Below are 13,510 nucleotides of genomic sequence, written 5' to 3'. Positions count from 1 at the left end.
CACAACGTAAGTAACGGTTGCGGGCTATTTTAAATGCTCAAAAAATTTTGTTATAAGTTCATGCACATTTGAGCAAGTGAACGAATTAAGTGTCAGTCGATAGATAAAACATGCGCGTGACGTAACATAGGCAAATGACAGTGAGGTAAATATGTCTGAGCTGGAGGACAATTCTGCTACTCAGCAAAAAACATTTGTAAAGTCCGTCGCACTAAGGGTACTCACCTACTGATAAGTCTGTCGATATCGATTAGTTAAATTTTATGGATGTACTTTACTGTCATATACTACAATTTTGTAATGGTTTGATCGTTTTAAAGATGGTCGCGACTCCACGGAAGATGTACGTTCTAGAAGCCAGTTGCCTGTGATCGGTTAGCGAGAAGTGCCTACTGTGACTGGGGATTAGGGACAGTAGATGTAGATTCACGAGATATAATAGCACGAGTATTAAATCGTACGCTATTTTTGATATGTTTAATAATCACATGAAGCTTTGAAAGGTTCGTGCGAGACTGGTCCAGAATATTTTTTACGGCTGATTAAATCACCAAACAGCTACTTGCCAAATATGACAAAGGTGATGTAACATAGATTCATTATTTTCAACCTGAATGAAGGGAAACTAATGTTTGGCTGATTGAATACGTGCACAAACCACAAATCCCTCGAATGAGTCCGACTATCAAGAGAACGTTGTGCGGATTATTTCTCGAAGCAAAATGCCTGGTCGCCGTCTGGTCGCCATCGTATTTGACATTTGTATGCTCCCTAAGTATTGCCAAAAATTGTGGAACACTAACGGACCGACGAAAACGAGCACTGGTCCTTGAGGTATCCTTTTTTTCGATAACAATACGCCGTCTTGACAGTCTCCCTGTAGGTGCACAGCATCCGAACTTAGACACTTCCACCATACACCCTTCATTTATCTCCATCTGGTTTTGGCTCAATTCCATTATCAGTGGTTCGCATAGGAGCAGACTTTTTGAACGTTGCAATGCGGTTTCACTTTTATAGTGTATGAGCAACATATCAATATTTGAATAAAAAGGCATTTTATAAGTTTATAAGCGGATTAAGAAGGTAAGTTGAACTGGAAGAAGGTAAGTAGAGCTGGACGGGAAGTACATTGACGTATTGTACACTAATATCCGGAGCTTTTTAAACACTTCTCACATACATGTAACAATCATTGCTTAAACTGCGTTAATTGTGATAATCTGTATGGGAATTTCTGTATTTCACGTTAGTTTAGCACTATATCAGAACAAGACAAGAAGTTGCAAATTAGATAATTAATTCTTGATTTTGTTCAAATAGATTAATTCATTTCAAATTTACATGCACTCTCAACTGGTATTGTTTATATTTTCTATATTTTTTTAAATACTCAAAAGTACACTTTTCAATTTTGCGGACTAATCAAAATATCTTCTTGTACAATTGAGACCTGATTATCCAAAAAGATGTTTATAATAATCGGATTAAAATTTATTATTTTACAACAGCCAGCCATCAATTCATGGATGGAAATTAAGCACGAAAAGAGTTTCTTTTTTGTCATTGCATGCCAGTTACAAATTAGTATTGCTTTGAAAGATAAGTGTGAAATTGAGGAAAACAGATCACCTGTACGCCTATGAAGAAAGTGTACATTATATGTACATTACGCTTCCAAACATGTTCACCAAAAGGTATTCGTTTCACAACTGCATCGCCTAGTGGCCTATAAGAACAACTTTTACCAGTGAAGTAAACGCAACATATATGACATACATGAGAATAGCAATCAGGATTAGATGGTTAAAATGAAACCTCTTTAGAAGATTCCTTTGTGTATCAATTAAAACGCATTTTATATTACATTTTGATGATCTTCTGTTTTGATTCAAGGCAGATCTTTCACTGCCTTTAACCGTAACCTTCAACATGCGCATATTCTTTTGAAACGTTACGCTAATTGGCATATTAGCTTAATATCAGTACATTATATATATATATATATATATATATATATATATATATATATATATATATATATATATATATATATATATATATATATATTTATATATATATATATATATTTTCCCAGTGGATGGTGGATGGAGCAGCTGGGGCGGGTGGACACAGTGTAGTAGAAGTTGCGGTCTAGGTATTGAATCCAGAATACGCACCTGTTCAAATCCTACCCCTGCCAATGGCGGAGAGCTTTGTGCAGGAAATAGTACTCAACAACAATCATGTTTTTTGACATTATGTCCAGGTATTTAAAATGCAAACAACTTAGAGACATTAAATTTCGCAGAGCTGTAAGTTTTACTATATTTGTTGTTTTTATATGAGAGATCGGAAACTATATTCGCAGATGTTAATTGGTTTCATTGGCATGAAAACTTAGTGCTTTCTAAGGGCGTGTTTTAAATTATTTTTGTTTGGGTTATATTGGTGATGTTTCGTAACATATATGGAAAACGACTTTATAAAAAATTCTATATTATATTCTAAAATATATTGGCTTTGTTTACATCGCGATGAATTGTTCATTGATTTACTCAGTACCTTCCCTTTTTTCAAACTTTGTTAAGATCCGTGGCATGAGTTAAACCTTCGCTAAAAACGGTCATCTAATATTCAAAAGAAAACAAAGACAATGTTTATTTCGTTTTAGAAAATTCCAACATAGCATAACTTATACCATGAACTTCAATATTCTGCCATTTTATCCTCCGATTCACAATTTGTTGAATTTAATGATTACTTAACTCCAGATAAATCAATTTTAAAACTAGATATTTTCATTCGTTTCATTTGTCTTAAATGATGTCCATTAGAATGAGATCTTAACTGGTTCTCATTAATAAACTTATGCCGATATATAAACCATTTTTGGATGAAAATGTTCTTGTGCATTATCATTTTTGTCTTGCACTTCAGTCAGTAATATTGGGTGAAGACTTTTTTGTGCTTTTTGACAGATGATGGCAGTTGGTCTGAATGGGGAGAATGGGGACAGTGCAGCTCACAATGTGGGATTGGACTGACGAAACGACATCGGAGTTGTGACAATCCGCCCCCTTCCTTATATGGACGATACTGCATTGGAGATCCTACAGACTATGGCCTGTGTAACGGTTCACAATGTGGAATATCTATCACTAGTGCAGGTTGATGTCGTATATTGTCCGTTCGAGTTATTTTTATTTCATAGATTTCCCATTCTCAACAGATTATAATAGTTTTCATATATTTAGTTTACTTCAAAGATATCTATATGCTTCGGTTTATAGAAAATTTTCAATAGATGTCATTTAGCAGTTATTTGGTCTAAAAAAGATTATTCACTAAAGCTGTCAACAATATTTGCACTGATGTAATATTGAAAATGAGTACATGACGATGCTGCACCACGAAATGGTGAGGTAAATATACTGCACTTAAGTCGAATGGAATAGACCTGTATTTTGTATTTTGAGTCAACCTTGTTAGTTATGATATTAACCTAGTTACGATATTAACCTGCATATTGGTACTTCTGGAAAAAAAATATTTATATAGATAATCATCTTTTCGAAAACTTTAACTTTCCGATGTTGTAAATTTTGGTTGTTTGCTTATGTTGTTTACGTCTGTAAGTTCATGCACCACTACTTATAAACACCACTTTCTATCTTTGCTAAAAAGGAAACCTGTTAAACATTTGAGAACACTTTCAGGAACATTGGTTCAATGAAACGATTATGCGTTATCAGGATGCTATATATTTGATATAATAACCCGAGACAAAAGCCAGATAAAATATAATTTACATCATAAAGAGTTTTCTTTATTTAGTGACGTCTTCATGAAAATATTTTCAGCACCAACAACTCTTCATCCCACCGAATATTGTTTGGATACCTTGAGTGATTGCGGGACTGTCGACAGAGCTTTTGGTGTTTGTTCCAACAAAGAGCAAGCAAGGAGCATGTGTAAACATTATTGTGGACTCTGCTCGATTGGTAAGATGTGTGTGTGTGTGTGTCAGAGAGAGAGAGAGAGAGAGAGAGAGAGAGAGAGAGAGAGAGAGAGAGAGAGCTGGTTCTGAGTTTGACAAACGGAAATAACTCCCTACGATGCGAAGGACATGCATATCATTTATATGGGTATATGAAGAAGGAATCTTCAATTTAACAACATGTTCTGAGAGTGCTTGTCTATTTTGGTGGAAGCTAAAGTCTTGGTTGAACGGTTTGAAATAATTTATATTGACTGGAACGATATCAGGGGAAATTACGTATAGCATGTTACATACAACAGATGATGGATTTGACAGCTGTTTACGACAAGAAATATGCCACATTTTATTTTGTAGATCATATGTAGGCAACAACGAAATATTGTAAGATATAGAGAGCACAGGCGAGTGCTACTAAATTTTTAACGTCATTTGGAGACTATCACCACTAAATGTCTCAAAGATATGAACATTTAAACTTTTGTTCTCACCCAGTGTCAGATGGTGTTCCCATCCAGAGTCGAGCGAAATAGAATATATGTATGGCTTTTAATACATAACTGATCAGCATCGAAATATCAGCGTGCGACAGATTGTGAAACATATGCTCAGTCAGTCTGACGTGCGTTAAATTGCGCAATATAGGTTCAGTCAGTCTGGCGTGCGATTGCGAAACATGTTCAGTCCGTCACACGATCGATAGATTGTGAAACAGGATCAGTCAGTCTGACATGCGTTAGATTGTGAAACAGGTTCAGTCAGTCTGACGTGCGATAGATTGTAAAGCACGGTAAGTTTCTCTGCGATTGATTATATAGCATATGTTCAATCTGGCGTGCGACATATTGCAAAACACAGCGATGGATTAAAAAAGGATTTAGACGAACGTGCGACAGATTACAAACCATTGGTTGATTCAAGCTTGGGATGTATTGCCAACCACCGGTTGAATTCGGCGTGTGATAAATTTCAAAACCGCTGCTGCGTCTGGCGTTTAGTATACTGCAAAACAAAGGTTCAGTCTGACATGCGATTGATTACTCAATACAGTTTCAGTCTGCCTGACGTGTGAATAAATAATATAACAGTTCACTTTTTATGCCGAAAAACTCTTATGATCGTAGCAACCATCCATTAGAGCGCACAATGGTACCTTGTATTAAACAAAATTAAGAAATTTGACGTAGTTTTTATTGTTAGGAACCTATAATATATTGTTGTTTTGTTCAGGCAATTAAAGGTTGTTTCCGTCAGCTCTATTTAAAACGTAGATGGAACTGTTTTCTTGTTCTCTAAGTGCTCATGTACTTATTTCCATATAAACATCCCCCTGCAGGTCAGAGGTTGTAGAATAGGCGTGGGTTGCGTCTATTGTATGGGTAAAAAGAAATCCTGGCAGCTGAGTAGTGACTTTCCAATGCAATACACTAATTTGGCCTCTACTTCTTCTAGACGGGTGGTCGGGAGGACCAGGTCTCGACAAATCGGCTGGTCACGCGAAGCTCTAGGCTGTCTTAATTTACTCGCTCACTTTTTCTATCTTACCCCATAAATCTCGCTTGATACCACCGTTGCCCCTACTTTCTACCCCATTGTTTTTTGTTTTTCCTTCCTCCTGCTCTCACAAGACTTACTAGAAGACAGTGGCTTAACGGGTCAATCGGGAGGTAACCTTATATACTGAGTTTACCACATGTGCATCCCTGGTACTTGAAAAGTTTCCCTTTCTTGGAGTCCGTGGTACGTGGCCGAGCACGGGTGATGAAACAAGTTAGATACAAAAACTGTAAAGTCAAAATAACAAAAAATCAGCTAAAGAGAACAAAAACCATTTCAGACTCTGAAGATGAGCCAATGTTTTTCCTCGCTTCATAATCATCCAATCTAGAAAAGAAGCTACACCACTTGCCGCACTATCGTCATTTGTAGTCGAAAATACTATGGCTGGATTAATCGGCAAACCCAAAAGTGTAAAAAAAACCAAACTAAAATTAGGTCGTCTGCTTGTAGAGTGCGAAGGTAAAGCACATACTGAGAATATCCTAAACATTAAACCTTTTCACGATATTCCAGTAACCTGTTTCGCAACTGATCACTTAATACATCAAAAGGTGTCATTCGTTGCAGTAACATGGATGGAGTCAGCGATAAATAAATCGTCGAAGGGATAAAACATGAAGGTGTCACTGCAGTCCGTAGAATTCATATCAAACGTAACAACAATCTGCAGGATATATAATCACCTTCAACAAACCAACAGTACCTAAAGTGGTCAACGTTGGACTTTTACAAGTCAGAGTTGAGATATGTATACAAAATTCCCCTTCGATACTTCAAAAGTGAAATATACGACCACCATGACGACAGACGCTCTAAAAGCCAAGTATGTGGCAGATGCGGAGACCATTCTCATCGGCAAACCGAATGCAGAGCAACTCCGCATTGTGTAAACTGTGGAAAGGAGCTCCACGCCAATTCAAAGGATTATGACACCTCCAAAAAGGGAAAAGAAATACAAAGGGTTAAGTATACCTCCAACATATCCTATCCAGAGGCCGGAAAGCTTGTACAAGCTTCTCTCCCTGGCCCGGCCTTCTCAACTGTAGTAAAAAAAACCAACCCAAAAACAACGAAAGACGCCCAAACCCAAACAAGCCCACGTGAATCACCATCCAGCTAAAATTAATCAGCATTACAAACCCCTGAAAAATTAAATATCGGAACCTTTTTATACAATAAACGTCTCTTGTATTATAAATTTTCGAAAGAAGTAAACATGGATTCTAAACTACAATTTGTATGCTATCACTTTGATCATTTTGTATAATGCATATACCGTCCTTCATACCTTTTCATCTAAATCTTCATTAACATACACCATTTGCATTCCCCGTTGATTGGGCAGTTTTATATATTACCTTTATCATCTTACCGTTTTCTTTTTATCTGTTTGATTTTTTTTATCTCTGGTCGATAAGAAACCTTTTATCACTTGTAATTTATCATAAATATAACAATTTGTATGCGCTAAATAGCCTAACAGTGCTGATGCACCGTAAAAAATACAACAATCAGTCAACCATATAAACAATTTTGTATGTATTTGGATAACTGCAACATTGGACTCTGGCCGTCTCAAAAATAGATCTCCTTTCCAAACCTAATGATAAGCTGATATTAGGAATGTCTTGCATTTTGTAGCTCATACGCATGTAACTTTCGTTACACCACTCAAGCCTACCAGGGATTTCGTCCCAGTAGTTCCTATTAAGATCGTGTTTACTGTACAATGTGACACTGTTACTTTAGAAACAAAGCCCTTATTTGTATCTCGATATAAGGATATACATCTGTGCAGTATTAGTATTTTTGTTATTGTTCTGAATCTCAATTTGATCTAATAACCATTGTAAAAATAACAGTCATGCCGTTGGGCACGATTATTATACAAGGTAACACGAAGGCGAAGAAAGCACGTCCTGCAGACTTTTTTTATCATGTACAATATATTCATCTTATTATGTGCTCATTTTTTCTCCGGTAACTTTACACTGCCAGAATCGTTCAGTATTTTACGATATTGCACACCTTCATAGTGCACTCACGCGCAGGACACGTGTGCCCAATAGTGTATTAGGAACTACTTTGTAAACAAATCATGTACTCTCGTGTAGCGGACGCTTTACGTTTTGGTTGATTAAATTTGTTTCTAAATTGACTAAAGCAGATGTTTCGTGGACTGCCACATACCAGCTGCTTTACTAAATTCCGAGTTAACTTTTTTGATACAATGTTTCTGATTTTGGCAAAAGACGCCATATTTTCATAAAATTGCTTGGTACCTACAATTAGCATGCAAGTTATAAAGGCATAAACTGTCTCCTTTAGCTGGTAATAAGCAAAAATATACTTACAGTTTTACATTCTGAATTTCCTCAAAATGTACTTAGTTGAAATATTTAACACATTAACGAATCCAGGAGTAATTACACTGTATTAGAATTAGATGCTAGTGTAAAGTTATTTGTGCAGCAATATATGGACTAAATGAAGACAATTCAGAATTGTTTTAAAAAAAAAATCTTTACACTTATGGGGAAATTTGATAATTCGTCAATAATAATTGAAGGATATTGGAATGTACCACTAGACTATGTCATAGATACGATTAACTATGTAAATAATAATAAGAATGCACACAAATAAATGATTCAGTAATGGCAGCATTTTACCATACAGACATCTGTAGAAAGAAAAACACCACCCTACGAAGATATTGCAGAGAGGCCATTTCTAAATGCTCATTCTCGTGTTTCCACCACTTTAAATTTAGTGACCAAAGAAAGAGGACGATGCACATGTAAAGTTAATGTTAGCCTTTAAAGTGACCCGAAAATCGATATCCTTAAAAAGTGAATACCTGTTATTATTGAAGAATATAAAGTTAGTAATGTTTACAACAAACTTTAACATGAATAATCAATTGTTTTTGAAAACTTACTAGTCTTTAAAAAAAAACACCAAAGGATCAGAGAGAGAGAGAGAGAGAGAGAGTCTAAATTAAAATGTTTATATGAAAACGACAATCTTCTAGATAAGGTTTATGACATTGTCACACTGGAAACAAATTTGAAACGTCTCCAGGCAGACAAATGTAAAGGCATGATCTTAAGAGCAAAGGTTAGATGGACATTATAGGAGCAGAGAAACTCTAAATTCTTTTGTAACCTTAAGAAATGCATCACACTGAAATTGATGACCAAGCTTATCGTTGATGAAAGAAGTGAACCAGCAGATATGAATAGCATTTTAACTGAACTTTTCATTCTGCTAGAAATCCTAAATTAAAAAATCTCTCTTTTGAATATCACTACATATCTTTTCATTCGCAACCTTCTGCAGTTGAGAGAGAAGCACTTGATGGATCTGAATCACTGCAAGAAAGTCAATAGGCACTAATAGTCATGATAATTGGCAAATTACCTGACGTAGACAGTGTTGCTGCTGAGTTCTATAAATATGGATTGACCTTAGGCTAATTTTAGTAATAGCCCTAAAGTATGCATAGGAAAACAATAATCTGAACCACAAAAGAGAAGGGATTTATCACTTGTATTCTAAAGAAGGAACATCAAATTTTTTCTAAAGAATTGGCGACTCATCTCTTTCTTGAAAGTCAAATCTAAAAATTGCAACATCGTTTGCTCACAGAGTAAAGAAAGCTTTGCGCCTGATATTAAGTTAAACAGGATTAGCTGTTTTGAAGGATCGATATATCGTTGACTGTAGACGCCACATCTTTGATTTAATTGAAAAAGATGACACCCCAAATCTTCGTTCGTCATGATTTCGATGAATCTTTTGATTCAATGAAACGGTCCTTTATAAAAAAGGTATTTAGAATCTTTATGTTTTGGTTCATCTATCTTAAGACGGTTTCAAACCTTGTAGCATGATATATCTAGCTGCTATCAGGTTTTCCTATACGGCGTGGAGTCAGACAGGTTGGCTACCTTTCCCCAAACCTATTCATAATAGCTCTAGAGTTATTAAGCATTCCTGCAAAAAACAATCCATCTGAAATGGTATAATTAGTAACAACTCTGAATATCTAATACTCCAGTATGCTGATGACTTCATTATCTTATCAGCTCCCCTCAATACTGGTTTAAATATTCCAGAGAGATTCTCATAGTTGGGTGTGCACTATGATAAATGGCTTGGTGTAAAAAGAGACTGTGGTGAAGAATAAAGAACAAAACATATTACTTGGATTCACTCTGGTTGTTTTAAACTACTAGAAATTAAATTTGATTTGAGCAAAAGCAGTACTGTAGTAGATTATACAAAGAAAATTAGATGAAATAAAATAATTGTTAATTGGACCTTTAGAGATCTGTCCATGGTTGAAAAAATCGCAATATTTAAATCTTTAGCTTTGCCTATATTTGTTTTAGAGTACTTCTTGACAATCCAAAAGGAAATGTTGCAGCATATTCCAACAGTATTTCTTTAGTTCATTTGGAGTGGAAAAGGTGACAATATCAAAAACAAACATTCTAGCAATTGACTATTAAGATGGTGAGCTAAATATGACACAACGTTCAGTATTTGTGTTGTGCACTTACGATCAACTGAATAACTAAAACTCGATCAACTCAATCATTCACGCTAGAAATTTCTTTTATACCTACATGAAGAGTTTGGAAGCTACAATATCCTGTTTTAATGAAAGTACTCCACATTGTTTCACAGACGTTGAACAATTTTTGGAAACATGTGTTTTGTCATGGACGAAATTGGATGACTACCCTATCACAATCCCCGAGTAAATTGTATCAATGCCAAACTTGTATAATCTATTTATTAAGAAAAACGATAATATTTTTTTCTCAAGAATTGTTTTGAAATATCTGTATTCGCTTTTAATGATATAATTAAGGAAGCTGGCAAGTTCTTTGCATACATTGAGTTCATACGAAAATTTAATATCATTATTACTTTTATAGAATTGTATTGAGTTCTTTATACAATACCAGGAACATGAAAAAGCATTATTAGAACGACTAAGAATTAGAGTCTTCACTACATGAAGATAATCCTCTCAGGCAGCAGGATAAAATTGTATTTTATACAATCAACATGGGGAAAAACAAAAGACTTCCAGTTCAAATGGAGACTTAATGAAATTCTGTTTTAAATAGAATTACTCACATGAAGATTGGGAATCAATATTTTTTCTTCCATTCTCTACTATTGAGGGTACAGGACATAAACGTTTTCAATACAAAGTTCTATATAGAATTCTCTGTGCTATTAGTCGATTGTTGAAAACGAAAATCTCTGAATCATCACTATGTACTTTTTGTAACGAAGCTGAAGAGGCTTTCATTTAGTTTTTGCTCATTTTTTGAAAACAGTATTAGTAAATTGTTTGCCTGTTCTAAAAGACAAATGTTTTAGTGTCTTAGATTTAACAGAATATAAAATACTACTTCGATTTAAAAAAATAACCAGAGTAGGATATAATTAATGTAAGCTTTATTTTGATACAAAAGTACCTATACACCTGCAGCAGTAAACATCGTATTCCAGATCGTGGCATGCATAAAACACATCGAATTGTATACACATCTGGAAATATGTTCTACATACGTGTACTCCTCCGCAAGGGCTACGCCAATAAGTGGAAAGATTAAAGTAGATATACGGTAATTAGTTAGGTAACATACAAATATGCGGGTATGCATTTATTTAAGTGTGTAATGTAGAGAAATGAGATACTATATGTTATTCTTTCACTGAATGCCCAAAAATGCGCTAGAATTATCTCTTATTGCCGCCTTATTTCCTCCTTAGGGAAGTGTATGCTAGTCGCTTGGTCTATGAAGTATTTTTCATGGGTTATGAAAACAGTAGAAAAGGATACATTATATCACATAAGTAAAATTAAACTTAGTATGCATATAGTAGTATTAACATGGCACATCAGCACACAGGGGCTATTTAGTATCAACAACCAATTAAGTTCCAGAAATGTACAGATTATTTTGCACAAAAGTATAGGTGGTCAAACCCTTCAAAGAAAATGTAAATTTAAGTACAATGTAAAATATAAAACAATAAGATGTTATAACTCTGCAATATATATATATATATATATATATATATATATATATATATATATATATATATATATATATATATATATATATATATATATATATATATATATGCAACATACAGATAACACAAACTCCTTTAAGCAGTGTTACTATCTGATGTACAAGGACCACGATATTCTCAGGTGGCACGTCCTCATACATTTTCCTAAAGATTTTCACGTTAAAATACTTTCTTGACATTAGAGAATGATGTCTGTTCGTTTTAACAATATACATTATCAAGAAGTTATAGAAAATAACGGTGGCATTACAGAGCACCTGTTTACCACTGGAAAGGTGATCAGTGGGATGTATGATATGTTGGGGGTAGTGATAAGACCGAGACTCACAGGGAAACGAATTTTAATTTGAATAAACTGTTCGGCCGATTGACGGCGCACTTCTTGGAGAGAGAGAGTTTTATTCTAACAGGTTATTTGAATTTGAAAATATGGTTATTTCTTTTACTTTGTTTGGCATGATTTATCTGCATTGTACTCAGAATTATACTATTTTCACCGGGGAGGATTGTATCAGTGTCGGTCGCGCGGATCGGGATTGACAAGCGGGACATGCATGAGAAGTAAATGTCATAGCATATAACGTGAATAATGTTGCTAATAAAAACTTGTCCAAACATAATGGTTTGAATTTACATTGCTAACACCGTTTAAAAGTGTATGAGGTCCACCTCTAGTCTTTCACCCTCCCCTCGGATCCAAAAATATTTATTACTGGACAAAATCGAACGAAGAAAACATTCGATTTCAGATGTGGAATTGATACGAATTCCTTTCTCACTCGCCGCCACATCCAATCATTCCTTATGATCAGCTTCATCCTAAGTAAAGTTAAAATGCTCATTAAGGCTAGTCCAAGTCTGGTGTATTATCAAGTTCAGTAGATTCTAAAAGTATACAGCAACAAGAAGCCCATTCGATACAACAGACATCCCCATTCTGTTTATTTTTATGACGATGAGACTATGTATTTCAAAGAAAAGAAAAACTCGTATGTCAGCATTATTTGCCATTAACCAAGACGGTTGATAATTTAAAAAAAAAGACAAAACAAACAAAAAACTCTCTTTGACCCGTATGCTAAGCTTTCTCTGAGCTTCGACACTTATCTAACTTTATAAAGATATGTCCATAATAAAACTCCAGATCTGAAGAGGGAATGATAAAATGGTACTGGTACTGAAATAAAAGGAAAACAACAACAAAACCTTGGACATTGACGTTGATCTTTGGGGTGGACGGACAGACACGCATCCTGAAAAGTAATTGAAATTTGACGAATATTTAAACTTAAGATATTGGTTTATTTAATAATCCATTAATTAAAATCAGTCATTACACATCGTGAATCTCTCTCTCTCTCTCTCTCCATGTTGATTACTTGATTGCAAAAATGAATGGCGCATTTTTGATAGCTCCCACTGCAAATGCCATAGTTGATGATCTTTGGGTTTTTTATCCGTTTTATATTCTATCGTATCAACCTTGAGTTGCTAGTTTTAGCGCATTTTACCATACATCTTCGTCTTTTTACAAACATACTCCAGTCTGAGTGACGTCCTTCAGTTATTTTCACCGTAAGTTCATTAACTAAATCCTACGGATACAACAAAAAATGTCAATGATATGTTCCCAAATACTGTTCTAAGCATGCTTGAAACCCGGCGACTCCTTTTCGCAACGTTCGCATGTTTCCTCTGCTGTTTTTAATGCAACTCCTATAATCTCTACCAATATATTGTTGCATATATGCTCCGCGGAAATGATATGGCAAATCAACATCAATATCACAATGAAAACAGAAGCTTATTGGAAATATCGCAGAA

The 13,510-nt window shown here is 34.9% G+C and overlaps 1 protein-coding gene across 1 annotated transcript in view; it reads left to right on the top strand.

Annotated features, from left to right (window-relative positions):
- LOC149780037 (semaphorin-5B-like) overlaps positions 1-13,510 on the top strand; it is a 50,088-nt gene that overhangs the window by 19,132 nt on the left and 17,446 nt on the right. The window contains exons 7-9 of the mRNA XM_089936801.1: positions 2,099-2,269; positions 2,982-3,170; positions 3,864-4,004. Coding sequence (XP_089792927.1) covers positions 2,099-2,269; positions 2,982-3,170; positions 3,864-4,004 — 501 coding nt within the window. The remainder of the gene's footprint in view (positions 1-2,098; positions 2,270-2,981; positions 3,171-3,863; positions 4,005-13,510) is intronic.

The sequence above is a fragment of the Sinohyriopsis cumingii genome, chromosome 16 (genome assembly GCF_028554795.1).
Source record: "Sinohyriopsis cumingii isolate HCF-2022 chromosome 16, ASM2855479v2, whole genome shotgun sequence".
Taxonomy (NCBI): domain Eukaryota; kingdom Metazoa; phylum Mollusca; class Bivalvia; order Unionida; family Unionidae; genus Sinohyriopsis; species Sinohyriopsis cumingii.
The sequence above is the reverse complement of the archived record's forward strand: the minus strand, read 5'-3'. Positions and strand labels throughout refer to the sequence as shown.